The 19,040-nt window shown below is 41.4% G+C and overlaps 1 protein-coding gene across 6 annotated transcripts in view; it reads left to right on the top strand.

The window, feature by feature from the left end:
* EDA (ectodysplasin A) overlaps nt 1–19,040 on the top strand; it is a 445,917-nt gene that overhangs the window by 419,735 nt on the left and 7,142 nt on the right. For all 6 annotated transcript variants that reach the window (XM_055338213.1, XM_055338212.1, XM_055338211.1 and 3 more), the window contains 4 exons: nt 6,538–6,561; nt 14,936–15,115; nt 16,520–16,554; nt 17,475–17,526. In XM_055338213.1, the coding sequence (XP_055194188.1) occupies nt 6,538–6,561; nt 14,936–15,115; nt 16,520–16,554; nt 17,475–17,526 (291 nt within the window). The remainder of the gene's footprint in view (nt 1–6,537; nt 6,562–14,935; nt 15,116–16,519; nt 16,555–17,474; nt 17,527–19,040) is intronic.

The raw sequence follows: 19,040 nt of genomic DNA, 5'->3' as shown, positions 1-19,040 counted from the left end.
CTCATGTGCTTGTTGGCCATGTGCATTTCGAGTTTATTTTTGTGTGTGGTGTAAGAAAGAAGTCCAGTTTCATCCTTTTGCATGCAGCTGTCTAGTTTTCCCAACATCATTTATTGAAAAGACTGTCTTTCCTCTTCTTTAAATGTTTCACAGAATTCACCTGTGAATCCACCTGGTCCTGGACTTTTGTTAGGAATTTTTTTATTACCAATTCAATTTCATTACTAATAGTTGGTCTGTTCAAATTTTTTATTTTTTCCTCTTCAGTTTTGGAAGATTATATATTTTTAGGAATTTATCCATTTCTTCTAGGTTGTCCATATTTTTGGTATATAACTTTTCATAATATTGTCTTATAATTCTGTTTCGTAGTGTTGGTTGTTACTTCTCATCTTTCATTTTTTATTTTACTTATTTGAGTCCTCTTTTTCCTTGATGAGTCTGGCTAAAGGTATATCAATTTTTTTTATCTTTTCAAAGAACCAGCTCTTGGTTTCACTCCTCTTTTATACTATTTTTAAGTCTTTATTTCATTTATTTCTGCTCTAATATTTATTTCCTTTCTTCTACTGGCTTTGGGCTTTGTTAATTATTTTTTTTCTAGCTCCTTTAGGTGTAAGGTTAAGTTGTTTATTTGACATTTTTCTTGTTTCTTGAAGTAGGCCTGTATTGTAGAGTTCTCTCTGAGAACTTCTTTTGCTGTCTCCCAAAGACTCTACACTATTGTGTTTGCATCCTCATTTGCCTCCAGGTGTTTTTGATTTCCTCTTTGATTTCATTGACCCGTTTGTTGTTTAGCTTCCAGGTATTTGTGTTTTTTCAAGTTTTTTTCTTGTAATTGATTTATAGTTTTATACCATTGTCGTTGGAAAAGATGCCTGATGTGATTTCAGTCACTTAAAGTTATTGAGACCTGTTTTGTGGGATAATATGTAATTTATTCTAGAGAAAGCACCATGTGCACTTGAGAAGAATTAGTATTCCGCTGTTTTTGGATAGAATATTCTGTGCATATCTGTTAGGTCCATCTGTTCTAAGGTGTCATTCAAAGCCAATATTTCCTTGTTGATTTCCTATCTGATGATCTATCCATTGACATAAGTGGGTATTAAGTCCCCTATTATCATTGTATTGGTGTCAATTTCTTCCTTTATGTCTGTTAATGTTTGCTTTCTGTATTTTAGAGGTTCCTATGTTGGGTGAATAGATATTTACAATTATTATATTGATCCCTTTATCCTTATGTGGTGTCCTTCTCTGCCTCTTGCTACTTTTTTTTTAAGTCTGTTGTGTCTGATATAAACTTTAGTACCCTGGATTTTTTTTCTTTCACTTGTATGGTGTTTTTTCCCCATCCATTCACTTCCAGTCTGTGTCTGTAAATCTGAAGTGAGTCTCTTATGGGCAGCATATAGTTGTGTCTTGTTTGAAAAAACAGCTTATTAAACTACCCACAAATAACCAGTATTAACATTTTAATGCATATCTAGAAAATTTTTAGGCATATGTATATGTATTTTTGCAAAATAAAAATGTTAATAACTTTTTTCTGTCAGTAACTGTACTTCTACATTATCATTTTTAATATGGATACACAAGCATTACAAAGGTACTTTTTCATATTTTTCTAGTTATTTTATGATTTTATTTTTTAACATTTAAATATTTAGTTAATTTGGTATAGATTTTAATATACAGTATGAGATAAAGAGCTAATTAAATTTTTTATTTTTCTTTTTTCACTCTACAAGTAAAGGTAGAAAAGAGGCAACATTGAAGAAGGTAGGAAGCTCAGAGACATAGTTTGGGAGAGAAATAGATCTTGGCCGCTGCAGTGGGGAGGGAGCCACAGATGCGAAGAAGGGCAAGAGACAAACTAACATACAGGGGAATGCAAGGAGAAAATGAATCCCCTAAATAAATAAAATCTTTAAAAAAAAATAAAACCACGAACACTTATTTTGGGACTCCTGGGTAGCTCAGGGGTTAAGCGTCTGCTTTTGGCTCAGGGCGTGATCCTGGAGTCCCAGGATCGAGTCCCAGGATCAATTCCCACATCAGGCTTCCTGCAAGGGAGCCTGCTTCTCCCTCTGCCTATGTCTCTGCCTCTCTTTCTGTGTCTCTCATGAATAAATAAATAAAATCTTTTAAAAAATAATAAAACCACGAAAATAAATCCCCATAGCAATTGGCTTGGAAAGTGAAAAGGCCCAAATTTTGTGAGTTATTGCAACGGGTGGGGCTTAAAGCCTGGGGTGCTAAAGGTTAGCGCGCTTGCTCATAGAGAGCCCAGAGGCGTTGGAGCTACTCTTGGAGAGAAGTCAGGGCAAATAGCCTGCAGATATACGGTGTGGAAACAGCAACCTGAAAAGCACCTAGGGCACAAAGTTGGGAGGTTATTTGCTCATCTCAGAGCACGTCCCAAGGAGGCAGCATTAATGGAGATACCCTTCAGGAACAAAGGAACTGCCAGGCACCGTTTCCCTCCCTCACCCCTCAGCATAAACACAAGAGCCACCTGCAGGAATCAGGGCAGAACTGATACTCTGTATTTAAGTTGCTTACACCAAACACCAACCCTCATGCTCTGGTGAAACACCCTTCCTAGACACTCTTGCTTCAGTCCCAGCCTGGAAGTCTCTCTCCCCCAGAAGACCAGCCCAAACCCCTACCAACATAATGTCTCCTGACCCAGGAGTTTTTCAGGACCTCAGTTCCAGAAGCAGTGGTGATAGGTCTCATTTCACAAGTAGACCACCTAGTTAAGACACCTAGTTAAAACCCACCATATTCAGGCCAGGAACCAAACGTTGCCCACAACAGGCAAGGACATCCTCTTGCACATGACTGCCCTGATGGGTAAAGCAGCCAAGACACAACTGCTGAGCACATGCAGCACACATTGAAGACACTCCCTGTAGTGCTGGGCCCTGGGGAACAGGGGAGACTGCACCATGAGGTACTACAAGTCTTCTTCTTAATAAGGCCATTACTGTCAACAATAGGAAAATAGCTGACTTTCCTAACATGCAGAAGCAGGCAGAGCGACCTAGACAAAATGAGAAGACTTAGGAATTTGTCCAAATGAAAGACAAGACCACAGCCAGAGATCTAAGTGAAACAGATATAAGTACATGCTCAATAGAGAATTTAAAATAATGATCATAAAGATACTCACTGGACTTGAGAAAAGAGTAGAGGACATCAGTGGGACCCTTAATACAGAGATAAAAAATAACAGAGATAAAGGGCTCAATAAACAAAATGAGAAACATGCTTGATGGAATGAACAGCAGGCTGGAAGAAGGAGAAATGAAGTAAAGATCTAGAAGACAGACTAATGGACATAATCAAGCTAGAAAAAAGAAAAATAATTATAAATAATAAAAGTAGACTTAGGGAACTCAGTGACTCCATCAAACATAGTAATATTTGTATCATAGGAGTGCCAGAAGAAGAAGAGAGAGAAAGGTGGGCAGAAAATATATTTGAAGAGATACTAGCTGAAAACTTCCCTAATCTGGGGAAGGAAACAGATATCCAGGTCCAGAAGGCAGTGAGAACCCTAACAAAATCAACAAAAGCAGATCCACCCAAGACATATTATAAAAATGTCAAAATATAGTGATGAAAAAATTTTTAAACTGCAAGATAGTCTCTTCAACAAATGGCATTTGGGAAAGAGGTGAGAGACCTGTACTCTGTTGGTGGGAACGTGAATTGATGCAACCACTATGGAAAACAGTAGAGTTTCCTCAGAAAATTTAAAAATAGAAATAGCATACAATTCAGTAATTCTACTACTGGGTAGTAATCAAAGTAAATGAAAAAAAAAAATCAAAAACCCCTGTTTATTGCAGCATTATTTATAGTAGCCAAGATATGGAAGCAGCCCAAGTGTACATCTATAGATGATATGGGTAAAGAAGATGTGTGTGTATATATACGATGGAATATTACTAAGCCAGAAAAAATGAGATCCTGCAAGTTGTGACGACATTGATGGACCTAAAAGGTATAAATGCTAGGTGAAATAAGTCAGATAAAGAAAAATAAATACCATATGATCTCACTTACATGTGGGACCTAAAAAATAAAACAAATGAGTAAACAAATAAATAAAAAGCAGAATCAGAGCTATAAATACAGAAAACAAGTGAGAGTTGCCAGAGGGGAGAGGGGTAGGGAGATAGGCAGAATAGGTGAAGGAGAGTGGGAGACACAGACTTCATTTATGGAATAACTAAGTCATGGGGGTAAAAGATACAGCATAGGGAATATAGTCAATGATATTATAATAACGATATATGGGGACAGATGGTAGTAACTCTTGGGGTGACCATAACATAACATAATAGAGAATTGTTGAATCACTATGTTATATACCTGAAACTAATGTAACATTGTGTGTCAACTACACTTCAATTAAAAATAAAAATTCACTGAAAAAAACGAAAGGTTTTGTTTAAAAAAATAAATTTTTCCTTTTTGCTTCCCCTTTTTATGTAAGTATGTATGCATGCATCTATATATATATATATATATATATATATATATATATATATATATATACAATGAGTTGGTTCCTGGTATAAACACAATAGAAGTTCAAAAAAATTTTTTTAACTTCCCTTTCCATCTTTTCAGTTGTTGATTTAGGTCAAACTTTCTCCAGGAAGTTTGGGTTTGTTTTTTTTTCCTCAAGTAGCCAATATAATTCCTTAAGTCTCACCCTCTTTAATATTTTTGTATGCAACTGCAAGTTCATTTAGGATAGAGTTATGTTTCATTATTTACCTTGCTACCTTCCATAGGCATTCTTGGTGAAGACTGGTTGTTGGTGATGGTTGATTTTCTCAAAACCTGCTTTGAAGTATGATGTAACAGTGCTAATCCTTTAAGGCAGCTGGAATAGTCAGAAACTTATCCAGGACCAGCACAACTTGTTTATGAGTGTAGTGTTGCTGCATTGGCTACCATCCCTCTGGTCTGCCAGACTGAGGTGGCTGACTAGCTGGCTGGTAGCTGGCTGATGGGGCTGGGCCTTTCTGTATAAACTCTTCCTCAAATAGCTTTTTTGTTCAAAGAGGTGGCCTTTCTCATGTTGAGTTGCTCCCTCTTAGCGAGTAGTATTTGTGCAGCTCTGCTTCCTTGCCAGAATCTCCTTGCACGTTATCAAGAGCTCTCAATGCCATTAAAAACATAAAGAATAAGCAGCAAAGAAAGAAGACAAACGGGTGAGGGGAGAAAAAAGGAGGAAAAACGAGGATAAAAGAATGGAGATTTATGACCTTGAGTGTGGCAGGTTGCTAAACCCAACCTAAAACATCCCATGCACATAATAATACCTACTGTTACACATGAAATTTAGCAGAGAAACTATGAAAATGAAAATATTTTGCAAGGGAAGTCTACACAGTCCTTGGTTTTTAAGGGACGTATGCAAACTCTGATGGCAATACTGGAAGCCCTCCAGATTAGATACTTTGTTGACTTCAGATTGAGCCTGCCTCTGATAGAGCCTGCTCTTACAGGCAAAAATCATTCTAGGCATGTTGTAAAGATAAGATGAGATGATAAATGGAAATAAGTAGGTTTCATAGGTTATAAAACAATATAAAAATGCTTGGTGTTCTTTTTGTAAAGCTCCTGAGGGCATTGACAATGGTTTAATGTCCGATAGTGTCTTTCTTCATGGGAGTTTGGAACAGATTTTAAACACCTATGTCTAAAGAAAATCAAATCCACCTACAGATTGAAGAGAAGTGGGTCCCCAGGAGGGAGAGATATGTATGGGAGATACCTAAATTGTGGGTATCTGGGGAGTGGTTGTCACCTAACCATATAAGAAAAGCATTGGGTTTTCTGAGTGTCCTCAATTGATTAGAATTGTTTTCTTTAGAAGTAATTTCCAAGAAAATGTCTGTGATTTCATGTCAGTGAAACTGTTGATGCTTATTTTAAAGTGTCTGTTAACTTATAGTCAATTACAGTGGGAGTGCATGTGTACCCATATGAACGTATTATGATCACACTGTTTTAATAACAATTTAAATCACAATATGTGACTAAAAAGTCAACTGCTGCTGCTTCTGCTCCTTCTATGAAAATGACCCTCTTTTCCATTTAGCTTCAATGCAAGAGACTTCATATCAGTTCTTCACCTGAATGCATGACTCTTCAATCTCAGGACTCGCAGAATTAATGGAATGCCGTCCTAAGGTTGATGAGTTCTGCGTTTATGGGCATTTCATCCCTATGAAGAAGTCCTCATTCTCTCACTGCAACGACTGAGACTGAAAGAGTTTTCTAAGGGAGAATATTTCTTTTAACATTCTTCTTAAATGTTTCAGTCAAAAAACAGAAACAGACTGTGGACGTCTGATAGTTGGGAGATACCTTGCCAATGACCTGACCCTTGATGTGAGGCTCCCTCAAAATCTTCAGTGTCTTGAGAGTTTCTCCTATGACTGTCTTGGAGAATAATCACTTTCTATTAATTTCCAGTGATTTAATTTTCCATTTTCTTTTTAACAGGTCCAGTTAAAAACAAGAAAAAGGGTAAGTTAAGCTCCTGATTATATAAAATTGCTGTCATATCTTTCCTAAAATAAGAAGAAAAAAAAACAAGGGAGTAGGATTTTTATATATTCTCTCAATGCTGGCTGTCATCACTTCTTGGCCTTTTGGCTAAGATCAAGTGCAATGCTGGTTGTCAATTGTTTTATTCAATCATCTATGGCCTCCTTGAGTATTGTGCTTCCATGAAACAAGAGATTGTTTTTCAGTGATGATCCATGAAATTGCTTCTCTAGCAGCATATGAAAGTTGTTTTTATTTTTCTTTCTTGCTCCCTCTTTTGTACAATTATATTTAGATCTCTTTCCTTCATTATTCTCTACCCTTCCCCCTATCCTTCTTTTTCCTTTCGTTGCCCTCCTTTATCAAATCAGTGATCACATACAAAGTCCTAAGATAGCTGTGGGACTACCTTCTGAGAGGTGTCAGTACCAAGGAGGCTTTTCTTGCTTTGGAGTTTCAATATCATTTTCTCTGTGGTGGAAAAAGAAAGCTGAAGGAATACCCTGATCTTTTGGTCCTTTCAAAGAAGCTTCTAGTTGAGCAGATCCATTGTGCCATTGTTGGGTCAGTATGTTTCTGATATACTTGCAATAGGACTGGCCCAAGAGCTTGTACAAGCACTTGCATACTTGAAGAGGAGAACCCAAAGACAGAATAAGTTCCAAAAGACACAATAAGGCAATATGGTCCACTCCTTAGGACTTAAAAAACAAACAAACTACAAAACCAGTTGTAAGTACCTATTTGTTTCTGTGTTCTGACCTGGAAAGAAAATGAAGTGAAATTACTGATTTTTCATTAAAATTCTTTAAGTAGGGGTGTGTGGATGGCTCAATAGCTTAAACGTCTGCCTTCAGCTTTGGTCATGATCCCAGGATCCTGGAATGGAGCCCCGAGATGGGCTCCCCACTCAGCAGGAAGTCTGCTTCTCCATCTTCCTCTGCCCCTCCCCCTGCCTCTTTTCTCTCTCTCTCTCTCTCTCGCTCTCGCTCTCGCTCTCTCTCTCAAATAAGATATTTTTAAAAATAAAGTTCTTTAAGTAAAATGATTCTGTTAGAAATTTCTGGAGCTTTATAGAGTAGATTACCAATCCCAGATTAGGCCAAAGGGACTGGCTTCAGCTGCTGCCTGTCACTCCTCGAAGCACTAGGGTACTGTGGTGGCTTGAGGTACCATGGCCTACATGGAAAACCTATGTCCCTGTTATAAAGGAGCTGAGGAATGGCCTGGCCTCCTGAGGACCTGATCTGAGCAAAGTTGGAAAACAGGCAGAGACCTGGGGTCAATGAGGAAAACTTTCTCTATTGGGCCTGGGCATTCACCAAGATATTATGTATTTAAGAAAGTAAATTTGATTTTTAAGCATGTAGGTTTTTTCTAATAGTTTTTTTAGAGCAGTTGTAGGTTCACAACAAAACTGAGGGGAAAGTACAGAGCATTCCCATATATTCCATGCCCCCACATGTGGACAGCCTCCCCCACTATCAACATCTTGCACCATCTTGTACATTTGTTATAATTGATGAACATCCATTGATATATCATTATCACTCAAAGTACATATCGGCTTCATTTTAGTGCTGTACATTCTATGGGTTTTGACAAATGTATAGCAACATAGATTTCCATGGATTACAGTATTATAAAGAATAGTTTCACTGCCCTAAAAAGCCTTTCTGTTTTGCCCCTTGCAACCACTGATCTTTCTACTGTCTTTTTAGTGTTGCCTTTTCCAAAATGTCAGTATGTAGCCTTTTGAGATTGGCTTCTTTCACTTAGTAATACACATTTAAGTAACTCCATATCTTTTAATGGCTTGATAGATCACTTATTTTTAGTTTTTTAATTATTTTAATTCCAGTTAGTTAACAGTGTTATATTAGTTTCAGGTGTACAATATAGTGATTAAATAATCCCATACATCACCCAGTGTTCATCACAACAAGTGCACTCCTTAATCCCTACCACCTATTTAACCCATCCTCCTGCCCCCTCCCCTCTGGTAACCATCAATTTATTGACTATAGTTAAGAGTCTGTTTCTTTTTTTTTATTATTTATGAGAGACAGACAGAGAGGCAGAGACACAGGCAGAGGGAGAAGCAGGCTCCATGCAGGGAGTCCGACATGGGACTAGATCCTGGGTCTCCAGGATCACACCCTGGGCTGAAGGCGGCGCTAAACCACTGAGCCACCTGGGCTACCCAAGAGTCTGTTTCTTAGTGTCTGTCTGTCTCTCTCTCTCTATCTCTCTCTCTTCCCATTTGCTTATTTTTTTCCTTAAATTCCACATATGAATGAAATCATATGGTATTTGTCTTTCTCTGACTGACTTATTTCACTTAGCATAATACTCTCTACCTCCATCTATGTTGTTGCAAATGGCAAAATATCATTCTTTTTTATGGCTGAGCAAAAAAGTCCATTGTATCTATACACCACATCTTATTTCTCAATTCATCAGCCAGTGGGCACTTGGGCTATTTCCATAATTTGGCTATTGTAGATACTGCTGCTATAAACATCAGGGTGCATGTATTCCTTTGAATTAGCATTTTTGTATCCTTTGTGTAAATATCTAGTACTGCAATTGCTGGATTGTAGGATAGTTCTATTTTTAACTTTTTGAGGAAACTCCATACTGTTTTCCAGAGTGGTGGCACCAATTTGCATTCCCACCAACAGTGCAAAAGGGTTCCCTTTTACTCCACATCCTTGCCAGCCAACACCTGTTGTTTCTTGTGTTATTGATGTTAGCCATTCTGACAGGTGCGAGATGATCTAACTATCATTTTGATTTACATTTCCTGATGATAAGTGATATTGAGCATCCTTTCATGTGTCTCTTGGCTATCTGTGTGTCTTCTTTGGAAATGTGTCTATTCATATCTTCTGCCCATTTTCTAATTGGATTATTTGTTTTGAGGATACTGACTTTGAAAGCACTTTATAGATTTTGGATACTAACCCTTTATCAGATATGTCATTTTCAAATATTATTTAGGTTGCCTTTTAGTTTTGTTGATTGTTTCCTATGCTTTGCAGAAGCTTTTTATTTTGATGTAGTTCCAATAGTATATTTTTTACTTTATTACCCTTGCCTCAGGAGACATATCTAGAGAAGTTGCTATGGCCAATGTCAAAGAAGTTACTGCCTGTGTTCTATTCTAGGATTTTTCTGGTTTCAGGTCTCACATTTAAGTCTTCAATCGATTTTAAATTTATTTTTGTGTATGGTGTAAGAAAGTGGTCCAGTTTCATTCTTATGCATATTGCTGTCCAGTTTCGCAACACCATTTGTTGAAAAGGCTGTCTTTTTCTGATTGGATATTTTTTCCTGGTTTGTCAAAAATTAGTTGGCCATATAATTGTGGGTTCATTTCTGGGTTTTCTATTCTGTTCTATTGATCTCTGTATCTATTTTTGTGCCAGTGCTGTTCCTGGTTTTTTTTTTGTACCATTCCTGTTTTGATTACCATTTCAAGCATGTAGTTTTTAACTTTTGTCACATCCTTTTTTAAAATGGAAATTGTAATAAACCTAGAAAATTCACCATGCTTTGACATGGACACCTTCTGGTCCTAAACAAGTCCAGGGATGACCTCTTCTTAATAGGTAGACTTGGGAACACTTTATAATTACAGCTACTAGTTTTGTTTTGTTTTGTTCTGTTTTCACTCATTCACTAGACAGCTAATAAAGCATTCTATAATTGTCAGGAATAGAGATACTGAGATAAAGAAAAGTGGTGCCTTAAAAAAAAAAAAGAAAGAAAGAAAAGAAAAGTGGTGCCTGACCTCAAAAATCTCCTAGTGTAGCTGGAATAGTGGAAGTACACACAAATAATTGCAGTGTAGTATGAAAAAATGCTATCATAAAAGCATGAACAGTGTGCTGTGGAAGCATAGAGAAAGAACAAGTAGTTCTCCCTGGGGGAGTAAGGAACCACATCTCAGGAGGAAAAAAAACAGTATTTAACCTGGACTTTAAAGGATGGAGGGAGGAAGAAGTGGAAGGACATTCCAGCAAAGGGAACAGCATACTCAAATCTCCCAGAAGCATGAAAAACATGGTGTGTTTAGGGAAACACCAAGTAGGCTAGTTATGTACCAGAGTATAGGTCATGTGTGTAGTTGGGAATGGTGCCCAGGTGTAGTGTTATCCAGTGGCTGAGCACTGAGAGAGCACACTTGCTAGTGGCAAGAGAATACAAGTATCTAGGCAAGAAGCCCTGTAATTACAATTCAGAGAAAAAAAATACTACAATTCAGAGAATCCAATGTCTCTTGCAGGGACTCAGATCACTGCCTAGCACTGCTACCTTGAATATGGGCCATTATTAGGAGAATGCACATAGGCCTTAAACATTTACTTTGACTGAAAGTGATTTAGAAGCCATTTAATACAGATTTCCTTGGACACAATGAATAAGCACATGCCCGAAGAGGTAAATTGAGTTGTTCACTTAATTTCCATTTTTAATAGAATTTTCCTCTCCTATAACTAACTTGCTCTTGTCCATTCTCTCTCTCTCCCTTTCCCTCCACATTTCTCCCTCCCTCTCCCCCCCCCTCACTCACTTGTGTTTATTTTTTCTTTCAACACTTTGTCCTTCACTAAAAGGTTAGGGAAATGCCCCTCTCACAAAGTTTAGCTTTGAAAAGAATGTTGATTATTCTGTCATCTAAGACTGCACGGGACAATTTTCTTTTTTTTTTCTTTTTTTAATTTATTTTTTATTGGTGTGCAACTTGCCAACATATAGCATAACATCCAGTGCTCATCCCATCAAGTGCCCCCCTCAGTGCCCATCACCCAGTCACCCCCGCACCCCACCCACCTCCCTTTCTACCACCCCTTGTTCGTTTCCCAGAGTTAGGAGTCTCTCATGTTCTGTTTCCCTTTCTGATATTTTTCTAAGTAGAGAAGTCTCTGGGCTTTTGTATCATGGAGTGTTCTGTTAAAGTGAGGAAATCTGGAGAAGGAATTCAATCCTCTAAAGTCATCCTCTTGTCCAGGAGTCATTTTGTTCAAGCTTCTCTCTGGGCCAACTTTCTGTAAGTATGCAAGTGTGAGAAGTACACTTACCTAAACCTAGTTACAGAAGAGCAAAGAGGAACAGCTGCAGCACTAGAATACAGCAGGAGCTTTTTCCCAAATGCCTTCTAACATTTTCATAAGTGAACATCCTCTGTTTATACTGCAATCATTATTCTCTTTGACTAGAGGAGTTTCTGGGTATAATTCTTCCAAAATTACATTAGCAATCACAGGAGATTCACAGTCTTGACACTGAAGTTTGTACTACCCATGGAACACCCTCTAACTTGAAAATCAGTTAGGCCTGTTAATTCTGGGACATAGAACAATCTAATATGCACCCTCCTCTGTGTCTCTGCCAACCAGAGAACAATGAGGGAGAAGCAGACCTTACAAACAGGTTAGGGAAGTTTCCTGACTGCCAGGGGTAAGTCAGTCTTCCTCATTGAACCTTAGTCTTTGGAGGAAATTTAGAGAAATCATCAAGGCCAAACTTCATTTCACCAACAGAGAAATTAAGGCTCAGAGAGAGATAGGGATTTGCCCAAAGTACATCTGTGGCAGAGCTGGTGCTTACAGCCTTATCTCCTGTCTACAGATTTTGTGTTCTCTCCACTGCACTAGCTGGAATTGAAACTTGGGCACTAAATAAGCCTGACTTGGAAGCTGCCCAAATCTGAAGGGAGATGGCTTTCCTGTTCAGCATCTTGAAATTGGCTAATCTAGAAACTGGACAGATCCAATCTTTTGTTGCTGCTATGTGCAGGGAAAATGGTAAAGCTCCTTCCTGCCTCTGGGTCTTTAAGGCTACAAGGGAGTCTCCAAGGGAAAGAAGCTCTGTGGACCTTCCTTTCTTTCCTCCCTGGGGAAGGAGCCCCATAATGACCCTGTTGTGTCAGTCCAAACGCAGACATGGCTAACCATGGACAACAGGCCTCTTGAATGGCATTGCAATGGGGATTGAGTTTCTGGAACATGCAGCATTATTTTTAAAGGAGGTCCTGATAAATCAGGTCAGGATTCTCCTGCCTAAGAGTCTGGGGAGCAAGGAGTCAGAGTTAAGGAAGTATTTAAGTGAGACTTAAGAGGGTTACATTTAAAACTAAGAAAGCACCACAGGTGGAGATACTGTCATGGAGTCTGGCCAAAGCCTTCTATTCCTGGGATTTCCACAAAACTGTGAGAAAGCAGTGAAGGGAAGAAGATGCCCTCTCCCCCGAGCCACCTGCAGTGTGTGAATTGGGCTGCACAGAGCAAAGGAAGTAAACTGGAGCTGCAGATTTTGGTACAAGACCACAGTTATGACCTGTCAAATAGCTACATCCTGGTGGGACTGTTGAAAAGACTGGAATATAGAATAGATGGGCTGGGATTTTTCTGAGAAGATAGAGAGGAAGAAATGGGGAGGAGTTGGTGGGCTTACTTACATTGGAGAAGGGGTGCCTGGATGGCTCAGTCGGTTAAGTGTCTGCCTTCCACTCAGGTCATGGTCTCAGGGTCCTGGGATTGAGCCTTGCATTGCCCCACACCAGGCTCCCTGCTCAGTGAGGAGTCCTCCCTCGCCCTTTCCTCCCTACCCTTGTTCCCTCACTCGCTGTTCACTCTCTCTCTCTCAAATACATTTCAAAAATCTTAAAAAAAAATAATACGTTGGACAATAGGGCCTCAGAGGAAGGATGCTGGGAAGCCAGATTATTTAGCCTATAAAAATGGAGGTTGATAGGTGACTTAATGTCTATGAGCATACGAGGGTTATTATGTGTATGATGGTAACTATTCTTCTCTATCAACACAAAGATTAGAATAAAACCTTAAATTGCCTCAGGAGGAATTTCAGCTAAATATACGGAAGAACTTCCTAACAGTGAGGGGGTGATAAACACTGGAACATGTTACCAAGGGAGTTTACAGAAATTGCCTTTCCCAGAGATCTTTAAAAATAGGGTTTAGAGAGGTCAGCTGAGAAAGAAAAACTTGCCAGCTGCCTCCTCAGCTTTTTCTACTCTCCACCTCTCCTTCTTTCATTCAATCTCTCCAATCTCTCTCTCCCTGCCTTCCTCTGCCCCCCTCTCTTCATGCCCCTTCACCTCTTATTTCCCCAATTCCTTCCCATTCCTCATTTCCAGCTACCACCACCTCTATACCAAACTGTAGTTCCTGTATATCTCGACTTCTGTGGGAAACCTTCCTAGTGTTGATATTATTCCCAATGTCAGGCTGTCCTCCTAGCTCCCTCTTCCTATCTGCATCAAGTCCACCAAATTGGGCAGTAAACATGAAAGTGACACTCTTCAACTATAGCCCAATTCTCAATTCAAAACAGTGACCCACACATCTAGCCACTTGATAATTCTAATCTCTTGGACTCAGCTGAAATGCAACCTCCTTTTTGAAGCCTTCTCTGACCTCTAAAGCATTTTGTCCCTACTACTAATATAGCACTTATACTATCTTGTGCCTGTATCTGTTTCCCCAGTAGACTGAGCTCCTTAGGGGTCCCTGGGTGGCTCAGACATTTTTGTTTGTTTGGCTCAGGATCCTGGGATTGAGCCCACATCGGGCTCCCTGCTCAACGGGGAGTCTGCTTCACCCTCTCCCTCTGCCCCTCCATTCACTTGTGCTCTCTCTTGTGCTCTCTTTTTCTCTCTCAAATAAATAAATAACATCTTGGGACTCCTAGGTGGCTCAGCAGTTGAGAGTCTGCCTTCATCTCAGGGCGTGATCCCTGGGTCCAGGAATCAAGTCATACATCGGGTTCCCCGCAGGAAGCCTGCTTCTTCCTCTGTGTATGTCTCTGCCTCTCTCTGTGTGTCTCTCATGAATAAATAAAATCTTTTAAAAACAAACAAACAGAGATCCCTGGGTGGCGCAGCGGTTTGGCGCCTGCCTTTGGCCCAGGGCGCGATCCTGGAGACCCGGGATCGAATCCCACGTCAGGATCCCAGTGCATGGAGCCTGCTTCTCCCTCTGCCTGTGTCTCTGCCTCTCTCTCTCTGTGTATGACTATCGTAAATAAAAAAAAAAATTAAAAAACAAACAAATAAATAAATAAATAAATAAATAAATAAATAAAATCTTTAAAAAAAAGATTGAGCTCCTTAAGGGTCATTTATTTCTATATCGTCAAACCAGCTCTGTAAATAATTATTCATGAAAGAGGATAGGGAGTGTGTGTGTATGTTGTATAATAAAGGTGTTCACCTCTGTAACAGCAGAAGTCCCAAAGGGATGACTTTGTGTCTTTGGAAGTCTGTAGAACAGTATGTTTGTTATCAGTAAATAACAACAAATTTAACACTGAATTTGTCTTTTAGGAAAGAAGGCAGGACCTCCTGGGCCCAATGGCCCTCCAGGCCCTCCAGGCCCTCCAGGCCCCCAGGGACCCCCAGGGATTCCAGGAATTCCTGGGATTCCAGGAACAACTGTTATGGGACCACCTGGCCCTCCTGGTCCTCCTGGTCCTCAGGGACCCCCTGGCCTACAGGGACCTTCTGGTGAGTTCCTCTGTCTCTCCACCTGCCCCAGGCTCCTTGCAAGTACTTTAAAAGAGCAGGAGTGGGTGATCCTGAGAGCAGTTTCCAATGGTGGTGATGGTTTTGGCGAGCAATAAGAAAAGCAGGTCTCCCAGGTCAATGGGAAGCTAGGAATTGGACAAGCCAGTAGGGCCTGACTTACTCTAACTTCTTGTGTATACCAACCTGTCAAGGACAGGCCACCTGTTCTTGACCTTCCCGTCGTAAGTCCTCCCTGATTCTGGGCCTCCCTGCAGTGAGCCAGTAAACTCATACGTGCCAGAGCCAGTGGCCCTGAGGGTTTTTATACTAGATTTCCAGTGGGGGATGGATTTAGTTTGCTCTGATTTCCAACATCTAATACTACATGTTTATGTCTGACTGGAAACAGGGGAGGAATATTGGGGACTGGAAAAAAATTACAAGCCCTAGAACAGTCTCATCCTATGAACTCTGAAATGCCTTTCCCAGAAAGGTAGACAAGTAGTCACTGGTGACCAAAGAGCTGGAAACTTTTCAGCCACTTGGGCTGTGGAAAAAGCAAGTGCAGCCACTAAGACTGAGCAGTCAAGTGCCTCTTGCACTACATCCCTACCCCCACACACACATTGCCCATTCAGATAGCATTGGATCTCTGTGCATCTTTCCCCTTGGACCCAGAAGGGCATCCAAAAGGTATAGATGCCAATCCAAACCTGCCTAATTGGAACTAACAGGAGTCAGCCTGCCAGGGCTTAGGTCAGTTGTTATCTCCTTCTCCTGCTCCCCTCTTGCACCTTGGGGCTTTAAAGAAATGGACTCTTTATGCAGCTGATTTCTCTAGGTCCAAAAATTCTGTAGCAGGACTTGGATTCTTCGACTCATAGTTCAAATGGGGCTAATCAGCATTAGTGTGACCATAAGAGATAGGAGCTGGGGAGGGGGCTGTTTGTATCCAATCTTTCCACAGATCTTGAGTACTTCCTATGTGCAACAGATATATTGATAAGTGGTCCCTGTTCTCATGAAGTTTATGTCCCAGAGGGGGAGAGAGATGATTAAAGAAGTAAGATACTTACAAATGGCAATGTTCTCTCTGAAGAAAATAAAGGGAGCCAAAGACTAAAGCAGTCTCGGGGTCACATAGTGACAGGAAGGCACTCTCACCTGTCTCTCCCAGTGCAGAGTGAAGCTTGCCCTGGGGCCAGCATTAGCAAGAGGCCAGTTTACCTGCTGGACGCTGAGCCCACTGAAGAGGCAGGTCAGGGAGGAGTAAGAGAAGTGAGTGGTGTCCTCTCCCATCCCAGGGCTTGGCTGCCCAGAGCAAGTCTTACCACCACTCACTGCCTAGCTGAGGAGATAGGGAAGTAGAAGCATGCCCTCTGATTGCCCTGTCCTATTTTTCAGGTACTGCTGATAAAGCTGGACCTCGAGAAAACCAGGTTGGCTGGAAATGGCTCTCTTCTGGGGAGGAGGGAAGGCCACGAGGCTAGAGCCACCTTTGAGTGGCTCCCTATTAAGTTTGCTGAGGCTCATAAAAAAAAAAAAAAGTTTGCTGAGGCTTTGTTTTGTGTGGATACCCTGGAGGTCCAGAGGTTATTCACTCACAGCCCCCTCCCATCTCCAGAAACAGAAAAGCTTTGCCCCAGGGCCCGCCTGTAACTACCTGTAACTAAGGAAACGGAGCCTTGCCACAGACATTTTTTCCCATGCACAGAAGACAGTGGGTCACCATAGCCAGGCTCAGTCGTCCGCAGAAATGAGCTGCCAGTCAAGCCTAGCCACCTGAGCCTCTGACTTCCCACCCACACCAGACACCTTGTCAGCACTCAGACTGCCTGGGATCTGGAGCTTGAAAACCAGTCAACCAGCTCCAGGCCAAACCCCGCCTGGGTTTCTGCCTTAATGGCCTGAAAGGCTCCTGCCTTGTCTTTGAGCTTCCTAATCTGTTTCTATTGGCAAGTTCTGCTGCCTTTGCCTTGTCTCATGTCAGACTCTCTTACTACAGCTGTTTGGCCACAGTTAGAAATACACACAGCTGCACAGTGCTTGATGGCTTGCAGGGAATTTTATATCCATCACCTCATTTGATCTTCCAACGTCCCCTGTAAGAGAGGCCAGACAGAGATTCTTAAAATCCCCATTTCATAGTTAGGGAAATGAGGCTCAGTGGCATTCCACTCTCCTGAGGTCACCCAGCCAGGAAGTGACAGAGCTACAAATCACAGTACCAATCACCAGCAGATCCCAGGTCCCTGGCATCCCAGGACAGGAGAAAGGGATCTGAACTGGGAAATGAGATTGGAAGCCAGAGGGCTGAATGAGCATTCAGTGACTACTCTCTCTGTCCTTATCCTCCCAGCCAGCTGTGGTGCATCTACAGGGCCAAGGGTCAGCAATTCAAGTCAAGAATGGTAAGAGTCAAAGTAGGCTCTCCCCTAAGAGGAGCCCTCCACCCTCCCTCCTCCCTCCGCCCTCCGCCCTCCCTCCTCCTTCCTCCCTAGGGGCAGCAGTGGTCTTCCAAGAATCACAGCCTAGCTGGTCCCTGAAGGACCCTGGGCAGCAGGGGCCATTCTCTGCTCCCTTTGAGCTCTTCTGGCTGTCCTGGGTAATTACTTGCACCCAGACCGGTTCTAAATGCACATAAATTGCATTTAGAATCACGGGTGAAGAAGCAGAAAGGGACTTGAGATATCACCGAGTTGGGGAATTCTAGGTAGATGGAAGTTTGTATCAGAGTCACCAAGGAAATTTGTGTAGTTCGATCGACATTTTCACGGTACAAACTAGAGAAGGTAAAACTACAGAAAATTAAATTCTTCGTGTCTGATGGGTCTCCACGGAAAATGGGTGGAGGGAGCATTTCTAGGGAGGGGGGTGGTTGTGGAAGGGAAGGCATGCTAGACTCTCCAGGGGGTATGGGATGCTAGTACCTATTAAAAAAAAAGGCGGGGACAGATTTAAGGGGATTAAGAAAACTGATTTAATGTAATCCCTGCATTTAAAAGCTGGGGAACCAGAGTCCCAGAGAGAATGGATCATACGGTAAGAAATCATACTGCCTTATATTTGTCCGGTACTTTAGAGTTTTCAACATGCATTCTTTTGTCTTTCATTTTATGGGATCCTCACAACAGCCAGTGATGTAGGTATCAGCTCCTTTTTGCAGAGACAGAAGCTGAAGCTTAGAGAGGTTAATTAACTGGCCCAAGATTTCAGTTGACTGTAGGAGCTGGCATTCAAAACTATGTCTGATTCTTTCCACGGCACTATGCTACTTCAGTGATGTGCGTACCACTCTACCGAATGATTAGGTTCATTTTCTCCCCCAAAGAAACATGAACATTCATTAAAGAACAGCACTTTGAAATAATGTCCAGTCCCCAGGGTGTACACAGCCTGGAATGCATGAACCCCCAGGAGCCTCGAGAAGCAGCAAGCCAGCCAAGATGCCAGATGCTTACAGAGCTTGGAGTGGGAGGGGCTTGGAGTGCAGAGACAGTAAATGAAGGCTAAGAAACCTGCTGCATGGGGACAGCTCCTAAGAGTCCAGTCAGTCCTGAACTGGCTGTGCTGAGCTTCCTTAATGATTGGGCTTAGCTACATCCAGGACTGCTACCTGGATGCCTGCACTTTAATTTCCTCCAGAGTATAAGTAGGGACAGAATAGTGGCAAAACCCAAGCAGTCCTGCTGGGACCAGGTGCCTGGGGCCCTGGAGCCCTGGGGCCGTGGATGGGCCATGATCACCATCTATCCATGGAGGAGTGAGGCTGCCAGGAAATAGATTTGTCTGGATGGACAGGTGGCCTCCATGCTTATTCTATGCCAGAAGCAACAGAGTTCGCTCCCACTACCACACAACAAGACCGGTTCTAACCTCTCTGGGCCAATCCCTTGGAGTAGCTTATGCTGATATTTAGCTCTAC

This window comes from Nyctereutes procyonoides, unplaced genomic scaffold (genome assembly GCF_905146905.1).
Source record: "Nyctereutes procyonoides isolate TBG_1078 unplaced genomic scaffold, NYPRO_anot_genome, whole genome shotgun sequence".
NCBI lineage: Eukaryota > Metazoa > Chordata > Mammalia > Carnivora > Canidae > Nyctereutes > Nyctereutes procyonoides.
Note: the sequence above shows the minus strand (reverse complement) of the source record. Positions and strands in the feature narration are given on the sequence as shown.